General features: G+C 39.0%; 1 protein-coding gene and 1 pseudogene across 2 annotated transcripts in view; one reads left to right on the top strand and one right to left on the bottom strand.

The window, feature by feature from the left end:
• LOC129901727 (uncharacterized) overlaps positions 1-22,762 on the bottom strand; it is a 49,502-nt gene that overhangs the window by 16,680 nt on the left and 10,060 nt on the right. For both annotated transcript variants that reach the window (XM_055976992.1, XM_055976985.1), the window contains exons 4-10: positions 22,430-22,505; positions 18,974-19,096; positions 9,365-9,620; positions 8,808-9,278; positions 8,551-8,736; positions 8,165-8,455; positions 2,954-3,601 (exon numbers count right to left, since the gene is read on the bottom strand). In XM_055976992.1, coding sequence (XP_055832967.1) covers positions 2,954-3,601; positions 8,165-8,455; positions 8,551-8,736; positions 8,808-9,278; positions 9,365-9,620; positions 18,974-19,096; positions 22,430-22,505 — 2,051 coding nt within the window. The remainder of the gene's footprint in view (positions 1-2,953; positions 3,602-8,164; positions 8,456-8,550; positions 8,737-8,807; positions 9,279-9,364; positions 9,621-18,973; positions 19,097-22,429; positions 22,506-22,762) is intronic.
• On the top strand, positions 17,198-17,712 carry LOC129884788 (putative 60S ribosomal protein L37a-1; annotated as a pseudogene).

Raw genomic sequence — 22,762 nt, 5'->3', positions numbered from 1 at the left:
GGTTAGAAAGGATAGAAGTCGCACAGATTATAGATTTCATAGGCTCTTTGTAATATACTAGTTTTTTTCTCTTTTCTACTTGTATTTTGTGTTAAAACCATTTTTTGGAGGTCTCCAGATGTCTGTAATGCTGATGAATACAACATAACCTTTCTCAAAAATAAATTTATATATAAAATGAGGCTTGCCACTCAACCTATCCCCAAGACAGAAAGCTTTAAATATCTTGGATCCATCATCCAGAGTAGTGGGGACATCGATGATGATGTCACGCACCGCATTGGGGCAGCGTGGATGAAATGGAGGCTTGCCTCTGGAGTCCTATGTGATAAGAAAGTACCACCTAAACTTAAAAGTAAGTTCTACAAAATGGTGGTTAGACCAGTGTGGTCATATGGAGTGGAGTGTTGGCCAGTAAAAAACTCTCATATTCAGAAGATGCATGTGGCGGAGATGAGGATGCTGAGATGGATGTGTGGACACACTAGGAGTGATAAGATCAGGAATGAGGTTATTCGGGAGAAGGTGGGAGTGACATTTGTTGCAGACAAGATGAGAGAAGCGAGACTGAGATGGTTTAGACATGTGCAGAGGAGGGGTGTCGACGCCCCAGTTAGGAGGTGCGAGCGGTTGGATTTAGGGGTCATGCGGAGGGGTAGGGATAGACCAAAAAAGTATTGAAGAGAGGTGATTAGACAAGATATGGCGCTACTCCATATCCCCGAAGACATGACCTTAGATAGAAAGGAGTGGAGGTCGTGGACTAAGGTAGAAGGCTAGTAGGGGTAGAATGGTGTCTGGCCATGTGCCAGTTTAGGGTGGTTGTAAGTCTAGGTGTGCCTTTATAGTTGTGTTGTTACTGCCTTTGATTATCACTTTATCACATTACTTTGCTATCGTTTTTGTTCTTGCTAGTGTTTTTGTTCTGTAAAATTTGCATCGATATCGTTATTGTTCTTGTTATCGCCTTTGATTATCACATTACTTTGCTATCGTTATTATTCTTGTTGTTCATTTTTTGTGCCTTTATGCTATATATATTGTTTTTTTCTTTGTTACTTAGGACGGTGACTTTTGAGCCGAAGGTCTTACGGAAACAGCATCTCTATCTCCATGAGGTAGTGGTAAGGTCTGCGTACATCCTACCCTCTCCAGACCCCACTTGTGGGATTTCACTGGGTATGTTGTTGTTGTTGTTGTATAAACCACCTGGGAGTAGTGAACCGAGTTCTTTTGTGAGAGCTGGAGAACAACAAATTGATTTTCAGATATACGGCGGGTGATAACATCTAGACTTATGTCAAACTAAGTCAGAAGGCAAAGAGAAAGGACTAACCAAGTGCAGATTTTCCCTTTTAAACAAACTAGTCAAAGGAAATGTAAACAAAAATGAGGGCTCTACTGAAATGAAAATGAAATCTTCAAAAATAGAATCTAAGGCTGTCTGGATTGCTGGGAAGCTAAAAACCCAAATTTCTTTCAAAAACTTCCAGCTTCCCGGAGTACCAAAATAAAAGAGAGAGGCTTGTCATTAGACACATGCTGATGCATGAACCTCTTACAGGAGTGCCTTACTGGAGTAACTCACTAAGGGTGTGCCCTTGGAGTTTTCCTTACTGTGGCTGCTTCATTGGCGCCTATCGAATTGGATAGAACAATTCCCTTCATTACCCATCTCCAACATGCAATCGTGCTGGGCATAGAGAAGTGAGCCGCACGGAGATGGACCCAGTGCCTATACCAACTATGTCAACAGCATGAAAACAAATGGATCTACAAAAAGACTGAAACAATTCATCACTAGAAAAAAGAGAAGCAGAAATGTTACACCACATGGACAGGCTTTACAGGCTTGATTACAAAGTTGACTTCTTCTCCAAGTTCATCACTCTACAAAACATTTTCGCCCAAGCTAACAAATTTCCATTTTCTTTGGTTCCTTTCTAGACTACATAAAGCAGCAGGAACAAGTCAACCATGTTATGGACTGATCAGTTGTAGACCGTCTATTTTTGAGTGGCTCAAATTGGATAAAAACGTATTGCAAAGTGATGTGCCCTATTTTTAGAGGCTAATTATCTAGTTGTAACTTGGCACTGACAGATTCAGTTCTGAAGGAAAAAAGATCTAAAATGAAAGATCCTACTGAAAAATTCTCAAGTAAAATATGCACACAGACTAAGATCTTAAATTTGAAAGAAGCAAATACACTATTAACAAGGTAGTATATCAACTAAAAGTACCTAAAAGAACGAAGTTTCAAGAAAACATTTTTCAGACAAAATAATCCTGAAAAATTTAAACAAGATTAATAAACAAATGCTGAACCATCTTGGCTTTGCTTGCACAAAGAAGACAATTATACAGTAGCATCTACAGCATTGCTCAGGCAAATATGTTCCCAGAGGCCAGCGCATGCATGAAGCATCTGTATTTACAGGTTTTTTGGTAGACATTTTTGGAAGTAAAGTGTGAGAATTTATATCAAAGGCAAGCAGGCATCTATATCAAAGGCAAGCAGGCATCTAACTAAGTCCCAAGTCTAATCATATCAATGAGAGAGGAAGTTAGTCAATAGCTGTAACTTGATGAAAAAAAAACTTTTTGACAATCATGAATAAAGGAAAGCCTTGACTAACATTACCTATAGAGCATGTGCTTAAGCCACCTTATTCTTACTAAACTAGCACTAGACCTAAATACTACAAACAACAATTATCATAAATTTATACAGATATAGAAGCGTCTATCACCTATTGCATGTTTCCAACAGTCAGAGTTTGATACTTCAGCCTTTCAGAAGTGGAAACCATATGAACATGGGTTTCCATTATGGCCAAGTAACAATCAATACTAGGATTGAAACTCTAAGGTTCTCACATAATGAAAATCCATACAGGATACCTAACCAAAGCAAAATAGTATCACATAATGATAAGTCGAATTTACTCACTGTTGCATCCTGCATCCAGGAAACTGATTCAGGATCTAAAGCCAATTTGTGGTGGTCAAGGTAAAGATCCAGGAAATTCAGCAAGTTGTGCTGTGAGCAGTAGTGAACAATAACCTTATGAAATGCTTGGATGGAATCTGGATGAGTTCTGGCATCACTAATAGCTAGTACAGATTTTGACCAGCTCTCAGCTGGCTCAGCCGGCAGTAAAGATTTATGCACATCACGAATAAAACCTGACTGGGCAAGAAGCGCCACAATATCTGCAGTAGATCCCCAGTAATCCTTCAGAAAAATAAATTTCTTAGCAAGTTCCCGCTCCATAAGCATTAGCAACCACATGGAGCACATGCTGTGAGCAGAAAACCTGAATATTTGGACACTCGGTACATTCATGCAAACAGCATCCACCTCTTCAAGAGAATATATGTAACTGCCAGAGTCATGAGGTTTCTGAAGATATTCGTCAACTGATGAAGAGCATACAACATCCAAACTGACACTGAGGCTTTCACTGGTTAATGCATATGATGGGATTGCCTCTAAGAGTCTTGATACATCCAACCAGTCACTATGGCGAATGTGGTAATCAAGTTGTGACTCCCACAAAACGTTGACCCCCATAAGGGAAGGTTGATCCAGCACTATCTGTCAGAAAATAAGATTATGGTTATTGCCAGCAATGCAGATTGTACAGACCAAAAAAGTCATCTAAACTCAAGATGGAATAATGAAATAAAAAAGGATATGAAACAATCAACAGTATCAAAGAAATTTATCAAAATAAAATCCTTTTCCAATTTGATTCTATAGAAATTCAATCTTCATTTTCCGAGCCACTAAGGAGCTGAGGAAGAGGAGTGGCTCCCTGAGTTGGAATCCTTTGGCTCAATTTCATAGTCGGCATAGAGTGCTTGGGCTGACTGGATTAGTGGATACATCTTTTTAATGCTTTTCACTTTCTAAAAACAACGATAAAAAGTTGACAAGCTGTTAACCGAACACACGAAAGGTGCAGTGTCCTTCGATTAGAAGGCTCCAAGTAGTAAATGTTAACATTATGCTAATAAAGTGTAGCAACTAATGATTATGGTAATTCGTTTGAATCAAGATGTGTTTATAAAGAAAATAGCATGCTAAACATAAGAGCCAAATCAGAGTTCTGTTTATTTTGTTCTTTTTTTGATAATGGTAACATTATATTCATCAGCATTTAGGGAATGCTGACGACCTTATTTGTAGTTCAAAAGTCTTGTTCATCGTAGAAGAACTAATTGCATCTCTTCACAAGGGACCTATGAAATCTATTAAAGATTCAGCATCCTCTACATAATTTTACTTGCACCAAAAAAACAAAGATAAAATACATCTTGACTAAATTCTATTTATAGAACAAAAACTAATGTTTCTTAAAAACACCTAGCATTTCTCTCTATCCACACAATCCACCACATACCAGCTGGGATAGAATTTCACTTCTTTTGCCTTACATAATCCCCCACCTTACAACAGCATTTTACCAAATCCATAATTGATTCTAGCATAACCCATTTCAGTCCAATCATGCTCAAAAAGATCTGCCACAGTTTGCCAGTCATTCTACCATGCAAAAAAAGATGGCAATTGTTTTCTGTACTCTCCTTACATAAGAAACATCGCTTAACTAAATACCCATTCTCTGCAAATTCTCATGCATTAAACAGGCTCTCCTAACCACCAGCCAGGAGAAACAAATATAACTTCAAAAGAAGCTCTTATTTTCCAAATGCTCTTCCAAAACCTGCTTATGTCTTGTTGGCCATTTGAAACTAGAGATTGGTATGCTGATTTGACAGTGGAGAACTTCCTTTCATTTCCTTCTCATATCATAAACTGTTGTGCCCTTGAAACTTTCAAAAACTTTCAGAAATTCACCTACTATTTCAAACTCCCAACCAATCATTGAGTGGCCTTCTAAAGGAGAAATTCCAGTCATGTGGACTCCATGTGTCTTCAATTAATGCCTCTGGTATCATATTTAGACAACAAAGATCAGGAAGCACCATATTCAAAGGGCCATGACCATCCAATTTTCATTCCAAAACCTCTTTCTCTTCCTCAAATTCTCGGCTGTTAGAATTATTCCCCTCACTGCTAGCCATGTAAAGAAGCACACCTTTTTAAGCGCCCCGGGAATCCAGATCGAAAGATGTCTATTCCCTAGAATTGGAGGGAAGCGTTTGTAGATCCCAAATGAAAGCAAGCTATGCTTAAAGAAGTATAGACCTTGCCAAAAAATGAGACTTGGGAACTTGTCATTTCACCATCAGACAAGAAGTTAGTTTGCAGCAAATGGATCTTCCCTGTGAAACATACGGCCGATGAATTGACTGAAAGATTTAAATAAAGATCGGTGGCTATGAGATTCACTCAAACTTATGGAGTTGATTATCTGGAGATATTTTCTTCAGTTGCAAAAACGAACACTATCAGATTCTTTTGTAATATGCAGCAAATCTTGATTGGGACTTACAACAGCTTGATATGAAGAATGCATTTTTCAGGGAGACTTAATACAATAAGTATATATGGAGAGATGACTTCTAGATTTGATACTGAACAAAGTCAGCGAAAAGTGTACAGTCTGAAGAAAGCGTTGTATGGACTGACGCAATTCTCTGAAGCTTGGTTTGACAGACTTTGCTAAGTCAACAAAGCAAATCACACCCCCTTCATAAGACATCAAAAGGGTAACCTCACTCTTCTCCTAGTTTATGTTGATGACATAGTAATGACAGAAAATGACAAAGAGGAGATGACCAGATTGAAGAAGTTATTACCACAAGAATTTAAGATCAAAGATCCAGGAAATTGTGGTATTTCTTGGAAATTGAGGTTGCTGGATCAAAAGAGGAATCTTTATTTCTTAGAGAAAGTATATTCTAAATCTCTAGAAGGAAACTGGTATGACAGGATGCAAACCAGCAGAATCACCTATGAAACCAATCACAAGTTAAAACCAACATTGGAGAATCAGTTGATAATAAGAGATATCATATGTTGGTTGGAAGACTCATTTACCTCTCACACCATAACAGACAGAGCCTAATCAGTCAGCTTAGTGAGTTGGTTCATGCATGATCACCGAGATCCTTGTATGCAGTGGCAGAGCCAGATATTTTACTAAGGGGTGTTTAAATATAAAAATATAAAACATGTAAAAAAATGAGGGGAGTCAACATATAGCATATAAACATAAAATTAAAATTATAACCTAGCTAAACAACGTAATTTTCAGGCAACCCCTTAGCTAAGGTGGCTCCACCACTGCTCGTATGCAAGCTGCCTTTTACATTTTGCAGTATCTGAAGTCTGCTCCAGGGAAAGCTCTGTTTTTCCCTAAACATGGTCACCTCTAGATAAAAGCCTTCAAAGACGTGGGTTGGGCTGGATCTCTAGATAACAGAAGATCTACATCCGATTAGTATACACTCGTAGGAGAGAGACTAGTTACTTGAAGAAGCAGAAAGCAAAGTATAGTTGTCAAATCTAGTGCAGAAGCAGAATATAGAATTATAGCCAAGGATGTTTGTGAACTTCTTTGGCTACAAAAGACTTGAGATTGTCTGAAAAAGGGTAGATTTCCTTGTACTGCGACAACAAAGTCGCAATCAGTATAGCATACTCAGAATCTGGTTCAACATGAGTTGGCTTCATTTACCATCAAAAGAATAACTAGCGGATGTAAATACAAAGGGCCTCAACAAAAGTACTTTTCCTACTTTGGTTTGCAAGTTTGGCATGTGCAACATCTTTGCACTAACTTGACCAGGTGATTTTATGAGACTTTATTTTCCTAGCGTAACTATAGGAATAGAATATTTTCTTTTATTGTAATTGATTGACTTTCCTTAATTAGTTATAGAGTTCATTCTATAAATATCCCTTTTCAAGAGATGCAAAGACATACTGACGAGAGAAGCCTTTTTCTTCTCAAAATCTTCAATGACCCTAAACAAAGGTTTCACTAAAAAGAAAAGAACTCTCTACAATTTAATCCACTTTATTTGTCTATAAAGAAAAGAAAAAAGTTATTTTTAGTTTGCTTTGGTAATCAAACAACTTATAAAAGATGAAGAAGCAAATCAAGAAGATGGTTTGAGTTGGGCAATTAGGGTTATGTCTAGGAATGACAATGGGGCGGGGCAGAGAGGGTGCAGGGGGCATTAAGTCTAGCACACAAAACTTTCCAGTCTCCCTGCACAGCATTTTTTTACTTTCAACCCGCACCTCTAGGCACAGACCCACCCCGCATTATTATTTTTTTCCATCTTGTTATTTCTCTATAACACAAAAGTTTTATATTTTATTATTTTTCTTTAACATGGAGAGTTAATTATACTATGAGAGTCTGTTTACTATGGTTATTATGCACCCGTTTCTAGTTCTGACCTTATTAAGCATACACTCAAAAAAAATCTCAATTGCACTCAATAAAACATAATATTATATTCTAAATTATCTTCCTTAGTACAATTCTCTGTGATTGAAAAGTTCATATATATACTTTATAACTGCGCTACAGGTGAAGAGACATATAATGATGTAAAATTCTTGAGTCTGTCAAGAGGCACTTAGCATAACTGAATACTATTTTTTAATTGGAAAAGTCAAATAATGTCAAAAACAGTGTTTGTTAATGTATTTAGCAAAAACTGTAATAATTGCAGTTTCTAGATCTTTATGTGGCAATATATCAGAAAGAGATCTGTTTGGCTTACAAAAATTCAAATGAAATTCTTGGAACCAAAAAACAAAGTGTTTCGTCTAAAAAGGGGCTCCCAGTATAAAATATCATATAAATATTTTTTAAAAAAAATCTTAAAAGATCATTGAGAGATAAATTTTTCATGAAAATCAGAGAAGAGACTGATAGTTGAAAGCTTCAGTCTTCTTAAATCAGAGAAGTGAGTGGAGATTAAAGCAGGAGAGTGAGTAAAAATTTTAACCCGTACAGTCTTAAACCCGACGTACCCCGCCCAGTCCCGTTGCCATCCCTACTTATGACCAGCTTTTCAGCCCAAGTTTACCCAACTCATCATTACCTAAGCAAACCTTGGCGTGATGGATGACTCAACCCATTTTTACTGGGACAATATGGCCTAACCCACCCATTTGACACCCCTTCCGATAAGCAGTAAATTTCTGGAAGCATCATTAAAAGTTACTTACACAATCAACAACTCTCTGATCCCAGACATCAAACCACAAGGCGGCAGCACTCCAGTAACTAGAATGAGTACTATCATTGTCAGTTTCAGGAGCAATTGGTTGTTCGTTCACATTCATCCATGAACCCAACACAACTCCATCAAGTTCACCACAGGCAATAACTAGGTCTCTACCTAACGGAGCCAATAAGTGCAGTTTAATTTCTTCTGTTGCATTTCCATTTGATACTCCCTTGAACTCTTTGTGCCGGCAAGAGAAGGTACTCCAGAAACTGCTGCAAGGATAAACCCTCTTCATGCAAAAGCAAACCGTCAGATTGAAATTCAACTCCGATCTAGACTCATAGAGTAAGTTAGAGGAACTTTAGTAACAATAATTCCACGTACCTCAATCAGTGAGATCCTCTCCAAAATTTGCCACTCATGTGGACCAAGATACCCAAGTCCTTTCATGACTTCAACAATTTGCATCCGTAGAGATCTCCGGACAGTACCGAAAACTAACTGTTTAAGGCTGGTTTCAATATCTTCCCCCAGCCTTTGAAGTGTTGCTACAGCAAGTCCAGTCTCACCCTGATCATGAATGATAGCTGACTGATTAGACATACAATATTTGTTTATAAGAATAATCAGAAAAGACCTACCTTCAGAAACAAGTCATAAGCAATAGCTCTTCCAACTTCACGAACTTCGTTGAATGTATCCTGATTTTCCTGATCTGACATCAAATCTCTTGAACGATGAAGATGCAGCTTAAGAACGGCCAAAGGAAGACGACCAGAAAGTATAGCGTCTTTGACAACTGTTTTGACATCCAGATTATCTATTTCCCACCGTGCAATCATATCCTTTGGATTTTCTATAGAAAAAACTCTTTTTTCTTCAGATATTAAATATGGTTCCTTAAAAGTGTCCAACGAAGAAATGTCTTTGCAATCAAATGCATCCACAGGCATCAAAGCAAGGTCTTCGCCATTATTTCTCTCCATCTCAGAAGCAGAAATCAGACCTTTTTGGTTTGAAGCCTCCAAAGATAAGATATCAGCAGGAAGATCGAGAATCCTGGACTCATCCTGTGACAAATCTGTCTCACCTACGGGTTCACCTTGATCCACCTGGAATATGAGATAAAGGAAATGTAATATGTATCAGCATCAAGCAACTGATAATAAATGAACTTTGGAGGACCAGAAAAAAATACCAATTCTTGGCCTAGCCTTTTGCATTTGTATGTGAGTTGCCACTGCAGATTCCGTATGATCTCCAGAAAGTGAGCCATCTTCCGAAGCCTTTCCAGATCTCCTGTCCAGCCAGGTCTACTATCCATCACCTCTGAAGAAAAAAAAGAATTTTGCACACCTCCAGCTTTCCACGACTCCATGCCATCTTTCTTATGCTGCAGTAAACCATATTCTCGTATCATCTTGGTGGCAAAGCCAGTTCCTAAAGCAAGAAGCCTGTATCAAGATCTAAGCATAAGAAAGAGAACCTAAGTGAATTCAGACAATAAAGCAGACCATCATAAAAATAAGCAATGAGTTATCTTATTCAACCATCATAAACTAACCACATAACTAAGAAAATCATCTTGGTAGGACCACAATATTTTTTGGTAAAGTAATCAGATCATATTAGAAAAGTATCAAGAAGATGCAAGGTTACAAGAGAGCAAACGATGCTGCTTCAAACAAAACATGAAGCAAACTTACCTGTAAAACAGCCAAAAAAACTTCCCTGAATATTCTACTAAGCTAAAGACAGGGAGCTAATAAAATCCAAAAAGTTATCCACATTGTTTACAGGGGAAAGAAAGTGCCAACTGAATAAACATTCCAAACATCTAGCCTTGAGGGTACTACTTGGGAATCGAGATTCCAACAAAGCACCTGCTATTTCTCTCCTTCCAGAGACACCAAAAAATAACTGCTGGAATCATTCTCCAGATTCTTTTGACGGTTTTGTCAACTCTCCAAAGTGACCAACTTGCATAGGCATCTTTCATGGAGAAGGGTGTTACCCATTGGAGCCCACATATAGAGTAGAATAAGTTCCGTAAGTCGGCTGCTGCAGGGCAATGCAAAAAGAAATGGTTTACAGTTTCATTGTCTTGCTTACACATGAAACATTTGTTGATGAGAATTATTCCTTTCCACCTGAGATTGTCTTGTGTTGGGCAAGCCTCTCTAAGGACAGTCCAAGTTTAGCAAGAGACTTTGAGAGGCTGCCTAGTTCTCCAAATATGTTTCCAAGGCCAGTCCTCAAGGATGCCATTTTGAGAGCTCCAGAAGTTGCAACTCTCCTTCAAAGTGTAAATCCCATCCTTTGTTTTGCCCCAAAGGATTCTGTCTGGGACTTCGCTTTCTCCCAATGTTTCTAGTAGTTTGAGGAAGTCATTAATTTCCCAGTCTTGCAAGTTTCTTCTGAAAGTTGGACACTAACAGTTGTTGTCTCTGTACTGAGCAATTGTGGCTTCCTTGTTCGACGCTATCCGGAACAACGTGGGAAAAGAATCTTTCAGTAAAGTGTCCCCAAGCCATCTGTCTACTCAAAATCGAATCTTAAGCCCATTTCCTGACTTGAAAGAGACATTTTGAAATAATCTTCCTGAAGACTACTGATGTGTTTCCAGACCCCAACACCATGTGGGTCACTACTTTTCTTTGGGCTCCAGTGATCTTGAATTCCATATTTAGCTTTGATGATATCCCTCTAATACCCTGCTTCATTTTGCCCATACCTCCAAAGCCACTTCTTGGGCAAACTTTTGTTATGTAGCTTTAGTTCTAATTCCAAACCCCCATTGGCCTTGGATTGAATTACAGTTTGCCATTTTAATAGGAAAAAATTGTGGGTAAGACTGTTGCCCTCCCATAGGAATCTTCGTCTTAGCCTATCAATCTATTTTAGGATTGAACTTGGCATGGGAAACAGTGACATACAATAGGTGGGGATGCTGTCTAGTACACTGTTGATAAGAGTAAGCCTAACTCCCCATAGAAAGGTCTTGCTTCTGCCATGTAGCTAGTCTTTTCTCCATTTTTTCATTGACTCCACTCTAAATCCCAGTTGATTTAAGTTTAGCACCCAAAGGCAGTCCCAAATAAGTGGTGGGTAGAGAGCCTATTTTGCAGCTAAGAATGTTAGCTAGTTCCTCTAGGTTGGTCACTTTGTTAGCTAGTTCCCCTAGATTGGTCACTTCATTCACCAGATATATGGTACTTTTAAGCATATTGATATGAAGGCCTGAGATGGATTCAATTCCCATAAGAGTGAGGTTGAGGTTGAAAACTTGCTGGCTCTCAGCTCCACAAAATATCAAGGTGGCATCAGCGTAAAGCAGATGCGAAACAGATATTGTGGTGGAGGGAGATGAACCAACTTGGAATCCTTGAATCCAATGGAGTTCTTTAGCCTTGGCTTACAACTTTGAGAGTCCTTCCATGGCAAGAATAAAAAGGAAAGGGCAAAGGGGATCACCCTGCCTTAGCCCCTTTTGAGAAGAGAGAAATTCCCCACTAGACTCCTATTTACCAAAACTGAGAACTTCACTGTTGAGATGCAAAAATAAATCCACCTAATCCACCTTTCCCCAAAGCCCATTTGCTTCAACATGTTAACTAGATAGGCCCAATTTTAAATTGATCAAAAGTCTTCTCAATGTCTACTTTGCATAAGATCCCAGAATCTCCACTTTTGATTTTCCAGTCTAACACCTCATTGGCAATCATAGAAGCATCTGTGATCTGCCTGTTCATCAAAAAAGCACTCTGTTGCCCTGAGACTGGAGAAGCCACCACCTTTTTCAACCTCTTACTAGAATTTTTGCCATCAATTTGTACACACTGCTTATAAGACTAATAGGCCTGAGGTCTCTGAGTTCCACTGCACCTTTCTTATTAGGGATAAGAGCAATGAATGAAGCATTACAAAGTCTTACCATCTAGCAATTCTGATGGAAGAAATTGAGAGCTGCTAACAAATCTGATTTGATAAAACCCCATGATTTCTGATAAAAAGCTATGATGTAGCCATTAGGGTGGGCTTTGTCTGTGCACAAGACATGAGAGCTTCTGAGATTTCTAATTCAGAGAAAGGAAGTTAGAGCTCCTCCTTTTCTTCTGTGCCAAGACTTAAGAGTGTGGAGGTCCTCAAAAACAACTTAGGGTCTCCAAGTTTCTGTCTCTTTGTACACTCGTGGATAATATTCCAAAATACCATCCTTGATCTTTACCTTAGCTTTAATTAGTTCATCCCTTATCTTAGTCTGTCAATGCAATTACCCTTCCTGTGTGAATTTGCCATTCTTTGGAAGAACTTAGTATTCTTATCCCCTTCTTTTAACCATAAGCATCTTGATTTTTGTCTCCATGAAATTTCTTCTGTAATTGCAATCTGCTGAAGTTGTAACTTTAAGTTTAGTGACTGCACTTTCCCCTCTGTTGATAAAGCTCTGAGATCAGCAACCAGATCCAACTTCCCCAATTCCGATAGAGCTTTGTTCCTTGGGACATCAATTTTCCCATACACCTCTTTATTTCATCTAACTTATATCCTTCTTGAGATTTCAAAGTTTCTGGATGAGCACAAAATCTGGAGTGCCCAAAACAATGTAAGAGTTCCACCAGCCCCTTATGATATCAATAAATCTCTTTGATTACAACCACATGTTTTCAAACTTGAAATAAGAAGGTGAAGCTTCCCAATCCCCACTCTCCAAAATAATAGTCTTGTGATCTGAGAGCTCTCTAGGCAATGAGTATTGTTTGATGGCATTGAAAAGTCCATTCCACTCAGGTGAGTTGAGAAACCTGTCAATTCTTGAGGCTTGGAAAGGCTCCTCCCCTCTTGACCAGGTGAATTGAGCTCCCTGAAGTGAAGGATCAATCAAGTATAAATCCAGAATGGTGTTAAAAAAGCCTAACATGGCCCTAAATCTTCTAGTGCAGTTCATTCTTTCCTTCGACAAACCTACAAACATTGAAATCCCCTCCTCTAACCCAAAGATCAGACCACAATCCCCTAACTGATGCTAATTCTAGCCAAAGATCCTCCCTTTCCAGATTAGTGTGCGGCCCATAGACACCAGTGAATACCCATTTGAAGTCCTCGGTTAGACTTCCGAATCTGCAAGAAAGGGAAATCCCGGCTTCAAAGTCGACAAAATTCCAATCTCTCTTGTCCCACATCATTAAGATTCCACCTTTTGTGCCAATAGCTTTGAGTTCTGCCCAAGAAATCCATATGTTCCCCCAAATTTGACTGATTAGAGAAGAATTCCAATCCTTAATTTTTGTTTCCTGTAGACAATAATGTCCGCTACCCATTTGTGAATAAGAGATTTCAAAGTGCTTCTCTTATTCTTATCATTGAGCCCCTACACGTTCCAACTGAGTGTTTTGACTTTCATCTGGATGAGCCTTGTGTGACCTGCCCCTTTCCTTCTTCCCACTTCCCTCTTGGAGTCCCCAATCCAGCTTCTTAAGTTCAGTAAATGCTTTACTTTTCGCCTTATTTGACTCCCCTGATTTCTTTTTCTGCTCAAGAAGTTGTGCTCTCTTTCTTTTCTCTCAGAATAATATCCAGTATTTCATGTTTGAAAGCTGATACATTCACCCCAACACCTTACATGCTTTCATAATTGTCAATTTAGTCCACTTTAAGGTTTCCACCACCATAGGGATGTCAACAGTTTGCATTTGAAGATCATTGTGCCATGGTAAAGGAAGGAAACTGTTGAAAGAATGAGAAGATAGGCCAGAATCAGATTCATCCGGTGGTTAAAAGTCCGAGAAATGAAGAGATTTGGGAATATATGAATCCATGGCAAGTTCTGCTTCATCACCTGCCTCTAGCTGGGAAAGTGTCTCCTCATTGTGCGTCCAATCCCTAAGAATGGAAGCTTGAATTTCCAATTCAAAAGGATCAAACAATGCAGCATTCTGGGATGACGATGGTTTGAGGCTGCATGGATCAAATCTGGAAGAGAGGCTCTCCAAAATTGAGGTTTGCTGGGCTGCTTGTGGTATTTAATTTTTGATAGGCCATTAGAGTAATACCCACTATTCAAGACTAAAGAAGTTTTTCTTGGTATTGTTTCCATCTGTCCAAAGTGTTTGAAGAGTTTTGGGCCGGCCCGTTAGAAACTAAATCCCTCAAACCCCTTCCTTTCTTAGCATGTACCTTCTCGTGCATGGCACACTGCATTTTAAGATTATTAGCACATGGGACGGATTGTGATTGTGGCCCCAGCTGCTTTTCAACCTTATCACAATCAGTCGAAATTCCAAGGGTGAGGAGGAGACCGGATCTCCGAGATTATCCCCAAATCAAATATCCAGCCTGCTAATTCAAAATTCTAATTCGTCAGAATCTTCTTGTTGGAGTTTCTGACACAAATACGAGCCCAGAGAAAGTGGGTTGGATTCTTCGAATCCTCATCAACTCTGATGAATCCACCACATTAATCTCCTACACGTTCGAATGTTTCCAATGACCAAGTATTCAACGGAATACCAAAACTTTCAGCCAAATGTTCTCCTGACAACTTCCTGACTGAGATGAATTAATATCTGATGACCACCAAGATGGAGAAAGGTATCTGCCGTTCCAAAACCAGTCCCCTGCCTCAACTCTTACAGCCTTTTGCCGGGAGGGAAGTTCGAAGAGGAATCGATTGTGATCCAAAGGTGTAACTTTGATGCCGGCAGTGACTTTCCATCTAGTAACAAACCATTTTTGGATTGTCTCCGGGTTGGGACTGCGATGAAATGGATCGTTGAAGGTGCCAACTAAGCTTCTGTATAGAGGGTGTTTTTCTAACTCAGCACCTGAATTTGCTGACTGACTGATTTCTAGCCAGCTCTCAATGTTGGAAGGTGTGTGGTACGATTTTGTCAGTGAGGGCGTTGGAGGTTGTGGCCCTACCGTGCTGTCTTCCCCCAGAAATCAAAAGATTTTCTCAACAAAATCTATCCACCCACTGTTAAAGTTGATCTCCAGGATGATCACTGCCGCTTTGGATGATCCATGCCAGACTTCTATGCGAACGAATCTGCCATATACAATGAAATTTTGATATACTCTGAAAAGATTATTTTGTTGTTTTCTTCCCCACCTTCTGTATAGATGACCAGAACCTCTTGAAGCTTGTATAAGGGCCTCGCACAGCCATCTAAGGTTGTGAACATCCATATTAATCTTGCTGGTAAATCTCCTACCCCTTTCAGCTAAAGAATACCTTCAACCAAGCTTTATAGCTTTATAAAAACTAATATAAATACCATTTATCTTCAGAAATTATGAAGTGACTGTTGAAAAGAATTCCCTCTGTAATAGCTTTAGTTCAGGATGATCCATTCACACAATTTAACTTGATAGCTGAGCAAGCAGTGGTATTTGTTTCAACTCACAAGGCAACAATCAACAAAAATATGTTCGCATACTTGGCCCAAGAAATCAAGGATGCACACGAGGGGGCATGTTGTAGTCCTTTAATTTTTCTCCCCTTATTAATAGAACAAATTAAATTTATAGATGAGGCAGTGTTATCAAAAGCGAAAAGCGCAAAAAAGCTTCCAAGGTTCGTTGGGGCTTTAAGTGCAAAGCACAAATAAAGCGTGGGCCTTATTGAGAAAAGGCGCAAATGGAGAAAACATATAAATATATATATATGTTTAGTCCAAGACTAATAATTATAAGCCTGAATAACAAATATATGGACAAAGAAATTGATTGTTAAGTGAAATATCAATGGTTTAGCGTCGCCTCTTCAGGAAATGCTCATTTGCAAGGAAAAGTATGTTAGAGCCTTGATGACGACCCTGAAGTGCACATTAAGCGAGGCGAAGGGCTCAAAGCGTTTTGACCGTTGCTTCAAGGCTTAAGCGCTCTTTAAGCACACCTTTGATAACACTGAGATGAGATGGTTCATACAATCCTAGAATGATCCAAAACTGAGATGATTAAAATTAGCCTGCCTCCTAGGGAAAGGTACTGGGATTACCACAAAGCAAGTTTCTTTTCTGTTTTCTCAATGGTGTTGTCTCAAATCTCAAGTGCCTTGTGTTTTGATCCCAAAGGTAATCCCAGGTAGACAGTAGGCAACTTGCCCACTCCAAATCCCAAAATGTTGGCCAACATTTGACTTTGTGTAACATCCTTGATAGGAAAGATGCCATTTTTCCTCCCATTTACTTTCAATACTTGTATGGCTTCAAAGATTACTAACATCACTCTTAGATAGCTGATCTGTTCATTGGTGGCTTCACAAAAAAAAAACTTTGGATCTTTTGGGAGATGTGACAGTCTCCCAACGAACCAAGTGGAACTTCCTTGCATCATCCGCTGCGTCCCAAAGAAAATTTCCTTGGATCTTTTCCAATTTTCATGTGATTGAAGTTGGAGCGTGAAACAAAGACAAGTAAGTGGGAATGCTCGATAATGTTCTCTTAATAAGCACTTTCTTCCCACCTTTGGACAAATACCTCTTCTGCCACCCTGCTAATCTATTCTTGACCCTCTCAAGAATCGAATTCCACACCCTTTGATCCTTGTTTGAAGCGCCTAACAGCAATCCAAGATGGGGAGACTCCCAATCCTGCACTTCAAAATCCGAAAAAGGGAATCTAGTTGTCTACCACCCAACGGGTATAATCTCACACTTTCTTAGATTGATTTGAAGAGCCGACACCACCTGAAACCAAGTGAACACTTGGCCTAACTAATACAATTGGGACTCATCTGAATCACAAAAGAAACAAAGTATCATCCACGAACAAAGTGAGAAACCAAGATTGTCCCCAACACCTCCAACTGTTGCATTAAACCCTTCAAGAAACCTCCTAAGATGGCTCTAACCATCATCCTACTCAATGCTTCCATTACTTAAATGATCAACAATGAAAATAGAGGATCCCATTTTCCCAGTTCCCTCGAACTCCCAAAGAAACCACAAGGATTGCCATTCACCAACACAAAAGATATACAAAAACCAACCCACTTCCTCCACTTAACCCCAAAACCCATTTGTAGCATGATGGAGTCTAGAAAGTTCTGTTAAAGTGGGTAAAAAGTCTCACATTGATTGGAGAATGGACGGGTGGTCTCTTTATATGGACTTGGCAATCCTTCCCTCCTAAGCTGGCTTTTGAGGTTGAGTTAGGCCCAGGTGCCATATTTATACATGTATCAGAGCCAAATCCATCCCTATTTGGGCTCTCAATCCACGCTTTAAGGTTTTGTTGCAGCAGCACCCCGCGTCTCTCTTTCTTCAGTAGCTCGCCAAAATGACCAGAGAACCAAGAAGGCTAGTATTGTTGAGAAGTATGGTGCCAGTTTGAGGAAGCAATCAAGAAAATGGAGGTCAGTCAGCACAGCAAGTACTTCTGTGAGTTCTGCAGAAAGTATGTCATCAAGAGGAAAGTTGTTGGTATTTGGGGTTGCAAGGACTGTGGCAAGGTGAAAGCTGGTGGCGCTTACACATTGAACACTGCTAGTGCTGTTACTGTAAGGAGCACTATTCGAAGGCTTAGGGAGCAGACAAAGAGCTAGCTTTTGGGATTGAGTTAGGCTCATGTGTCATATCTTCACATGGTATCAGAGCCAGGTCCATCCCCGTTTGGGCTCCCGATCCACGCTCTAGTTGGGCCTGGGCATGAAGGAAGGTGTCAAAGTGGGTAAAAAGCCCCACATTGGTTGGGGAATGGACGGGTGGTCTCCTTATATGAACTTGGGTCATCCTACCCTCATTAGCTAGCTTTCGGGGGTGAGTTAGGCCCAGGTGCCAGATGCCATATCTTTACAACCTCCACCCCCACACTGATATCCTTATATGGATTTAAGCAATCCTCCTCTCATGAACTAGGTTTTGGGGTTCAGTTAGGCTCAAGATCCATTCATTACATGGTATCAGAGACTGGCTCATCCCAATTTATTGTTTACCAGATGTTGGGCCACTATCAAATATTACCCATGCTCCAGATGTCCGATCCTAGCGTGCAAGGGGGTGTTGAGTCCCACATTGGGTAGGATGAGGTTGATTGGTCTCCTTATAAGAATTTGAGCAATCATCCCTTCATGAGCTAGCTTTTGGGGTTGAGTTACCCAAGATCCATTCCTTATAATAACAAAGGAAAAGATAGTTTGCTACCGATTGAAAGGATACCTCCAATTGCTACAATCTCAAGGATGAATGCAGCCTCTTAGAGTTAGCAACAAGGCATGAGGCACATGGGCTTTTTCTTGATGCAAAGCAGCATATTAACTTTTACAAAATGTTATAGAGTAATACATATGTGAGTAATGACTAAGAGTAGAACATCAGAAATTAGCAAGAGAAAACGAGTTAATAACTTAATATTTGCATCTTTACATATGAATGAGAAATAAAACAACTACTACTATTTAGTATGCCTCAACCCCGAGCTAGTTGGGCTGAGTTAGAAATATAAAAGGTCTTTTCTTAATTTTGATAGACATAATATACACCTCATGATTTTTATTTATCATAGGTGTTTTTTTAGGATGAATTTATCGTAGGTGTTTTTCTAATTCTATTGTCTATAAATTGTTGTTGTGTCATTATTTTGCGTATTAATTTTTTCATTTGACCCTTTTTCATAAAGCACATGATTTAATTTCACATTCACTTATAGGTCAAGCGAACTTTGACGCTTTTCACCAGTGACAACACAAGCAGAGAACCCATCTAGCAAAGATGAAAAGAAAGGATAATTATCGAATTCACAGATGAGAGAACTAAGTAACCATATCACATAAAATTATAAAGTAACACACCTAGAAAACAGCATACCTTGATGCAGCAGAGACCTCGTTATCATTACCAACTTTGCAGGACATCAGATAAACAACAGCAAGGAGCATCCTCAAGATGCCTTCTTCAGCCAAATTGACATGAGCAAGCATTTGTAAAGACCTGTCCATAAAAAGCAAACATAAGATGTTATTCCATGACATGTCTCTAAAAGTCTTCCAGAGACAAACCTAGAACATGTGTTTTAGAGATGAAATGACTGTAAACCAAAAACCATTTCACATCCAGTTTCGTTTATCCAATAATCTTGTGGAACGAATCTGAGCCATCGAGCAGAATTATTGTTTCTTAATACTTTATGGAGTTTCAAGGTAATTAGCTAAGTTTTCTTTTTAGTTTTATTCAGTCTCTGTCCCTCCGGTACAGCTGGTCCAAATGAGTGTGCCAAAGTTAATAGTTTCGGCACCTATTGGTCTTGGTGCCTTAGCCAGTAACATGTCCTCCTCACTATTACTTTTCTTATGACTTGACATATCATAAAGAAAAGTTAGATAAATCAGGATAGCTAAAGCATCAGGTTTCTTATATTTAAGGTAGTATTCTATTGATTAGTAAAATTAGGATAGCTAAAGCATCAGGTTTCTTATATTTAAGGTAGTATTCTATTGATTAGTAAAATTACTTTTCTGCTGCCCCTTTGTCACTCAATCAACTCGTAATTGGATTTTCTTAAGAGGCAAAAACCCCACTTGTGGGATAACACTGGTATGTTGTTATTTTATTCCTATAACTACACTAGGAAAAGGAAAAATAAAGTCTCCTAAAATCATGTTAATTAATTAACACAACCAACAATCGAGTGTTACCATCTCATCTAAAAGCTTAAGTTGTTACGGAGAACATATTTGGTTTCACTTAATTATTTTTTTTGAAACTAAAAAAAAAAATCCACTAATTATGTTTTTGATCAAGTAAAGAATAATTCCACTAATAAAAGGGAAAAACTCCCGTTTACATGTCGTATACCAAAAAAAAAGGAACCTACAAAAACAAATGGTTCTTTTACGATGGACACCCATTCATCCGTATAAATAGCAATCTCATCAGTGCACCAATAATTATATGAGGGTTAAAAGGTTATTCTTCAAATGTACAAAATCATGTTCAATTCCTTGAAAAAAATCTACTTCTTTCTCTCTGCACTACCCACATAAGAGCTAATGGAACAATGTTCTATACCCTGCGCCTTCTCTTGCGTCTTCTAAAAGCCTAACAGAACAAAGCGTCCTTTATCGTCCCGACATAGTCCACGGTAGTCAAAACAATCTCAGAATCACTCACCATAACCTTGAAGCAACCTAATAAGGTAGTAGAAGGCGATCCACATCCTTGCCCGAGTTTCTGCACATAAAGCCCAAACTAATATAGGTGATCCTCCTTTTCCTCAGATTTTCTTCCATCAGAATTGCTCTTCTAGTCGACAGACATATGAAGAAACATCTTTCTTGGCGCCCAGGAAATCAAACAAAATCGTGCGGAAAAATTCTCTCATCTCTGATGAGCATCTTGGCATGATGGGACTTTACTGAGAAACGACCACCATTCCCTAACTTCCATCTCCAAAAATACTGAATTTCGAAGGATAGAGTTTGTTTGTAGAGCATCTCAAGCAAGTTGTGCAATTCTTCTTGTCTCCCAATCCTGAAGATTTCTCCCAAATTGAAGATCTCAAAGAGCATTTCCTTCTTGTTCTTTTGTGTTTATTGACTGTCACCTTCTTTGGCATGAAATACTATGAACTTGGATATGTGGCTCTCAATGTGTAATCCCCACACCACCTATGCAACCAAAAACAAATTCTACTCTCATCCCCTACCTTGAAAGATATGTTGCCACTAAATTTCTCACACCCCTTCAAGATATTTCTCCAAAGACCGCACCCAAAAGGAGTAGTAATGTTTCTAGTGCTCCACCCTCTTCCATAACTCACATATGTTTTCACTATCAGCTCTCTCCATAGTGCATGTTCGTCTGTTCCAAATCTCTAAAGTCACTTTCCTAGCAAAGCACTATTAAACACCCAAAGATCTTTTTACTTAATTATCTCTTCAACACACTCTCTCACATGCGCACCTGATTCTTTTTCAAGGGAAAGTACGTGGAGATTCTTTTGACAATGGGTGGCGGTGAGACTCGAAGCCAAGACCTCTGCCGACTTTAAGCTAAGTACATACATGCTCATCTCGATAAGAAGACCAGAATTCGTTTGCTAGGGCAGCTGATAGCTAGTTTAGGCTTCTCAGCAAGTTCTCCATGTATTATCCATTGTGTTAGCCAGCGAAAGTGGGCATGCTAAGAGAGAAGAATTCAATCTTTGTTCTATTCTCAATGGTTGGTTGGCCAGAATGCTTTGGTTTATCGGATCGATCGCAGTGGTCAAGTGCGCTGGACGACACGGCATTCTCCTTTCAATAGTACCATCGACTGGAGAACATCGCTTCCGTGTTCCTAGCTTTCCATTGTATTGAGGAAGGTGATGTCCTACGGTCTTTCCTCTAAAGGCCTCACTCCATTAGTAGTAGTCCTACACCTTATATGCAGCTCCCCTTTTTTTCTCAGCTACTAATATGGGAGTAGTGTAGGGCTTTATGTTCAACGATCTCCCCCTCAAACTAAGTTCTACATGCCCCATTAACAAGCCCCTTGAACTAAGTTTTACATGGACCTTCACCCTCATAGGCTTATCCGAAGATTTAATGTGTACCACCCACATTGTCTGAGTATTTATGGCCACTGAAGCCCATATATGAGCTTCTTTTGGGTGTGCATCTCCAAGCTCCATAAAGGCAATAAACTGAGTCCTATGCCATCAACTCTAACATCTCCATACTCGTCCTGTTGAACCAAAGGCTCTGATATTATGTTATAATGTATTACCATCTCATCTAAAAGCTTAAGCAAGAGAGCACATTTTAATTTTATTTATGTATCTCTTAAACACTAATAAACTTGGGGGACTAGTCAAATAACATTTTGCAAATGAGAGGTGATGTGAATTCCCATTTTGACCCGAAGAGTTTCTCAAACTATTCCATTGGAGACAATAACCAGAAGTAGAACATTACAGCTGTTTTGAAAAAAATCTAAAAGTGGTAGAGAAATTTGCAGACAATATCTAGTCCTCAAAAGTTTGTTTTAAGTAAAAAATAATGTACAGACTAGGTACAGCTCTCTGATTTCTTGGCATATTGCGTAACAAAAATTACAAAACCCTGGAAATATTTTCAGCTTCCTTTTAGACTCAGGTATAACAAATAAGAGTAAACAAGGCAGAGGGATAAGGATCTTCCCAGTAAAATTTTTGAAGTACAACTCATTTGTTTATCCCAGTAGAAGTACCAGCTAAGTTAAAAAGCTCTGACCTTTACTTCCACATGCCACTCATTTATATAGCCACTCTACTAATAAGTCTCAAAATAAGCTAATAAAACTTACTTTTCAATCTCCTCGAATTTTAGGTATTCCAGTGCCAGCTGCAAGTTCCGAATCCATATAATACTCAAGTCCCATCCTGCAAAATTTTGCGAAAGGACATCACACTTCCTGCATATCATGATATTCTTCTTCTCCAGTGAAGAAAAAAGGTTCAAGCCAAAATCAACTGTTTTTGTTGGGCAAATTTCAACGATATTTAAAATTTTCGATTTTACTAAAGACAACAGCAGTATTCCAGATTCACAAATTAACAACTAAAGCATGTGCACAAACTGTAAAATTCAAGTAGAGCAAAGTAAAAGTATGACATTGACAATTGGCCAAATAAACTCT

The sequence above is a fragment of the Solanum dulcamara genome, chromosome 1, assembly GCF_947179165.1.
Source record: "Solanum dulcamara chromosome 1, daSolDulc1.2, whole genome shotgun sequence".
NCBI classification, from domain to species: Eukaryota; Viridiplantae; Streptophyta; class Magnoliopsida; order Solanales; family Solanaceae; genus Solanum; species Solanum dulcamara.
This window is presented reverse-complemented; position numbering and strand designations above follow the sequence as displayed.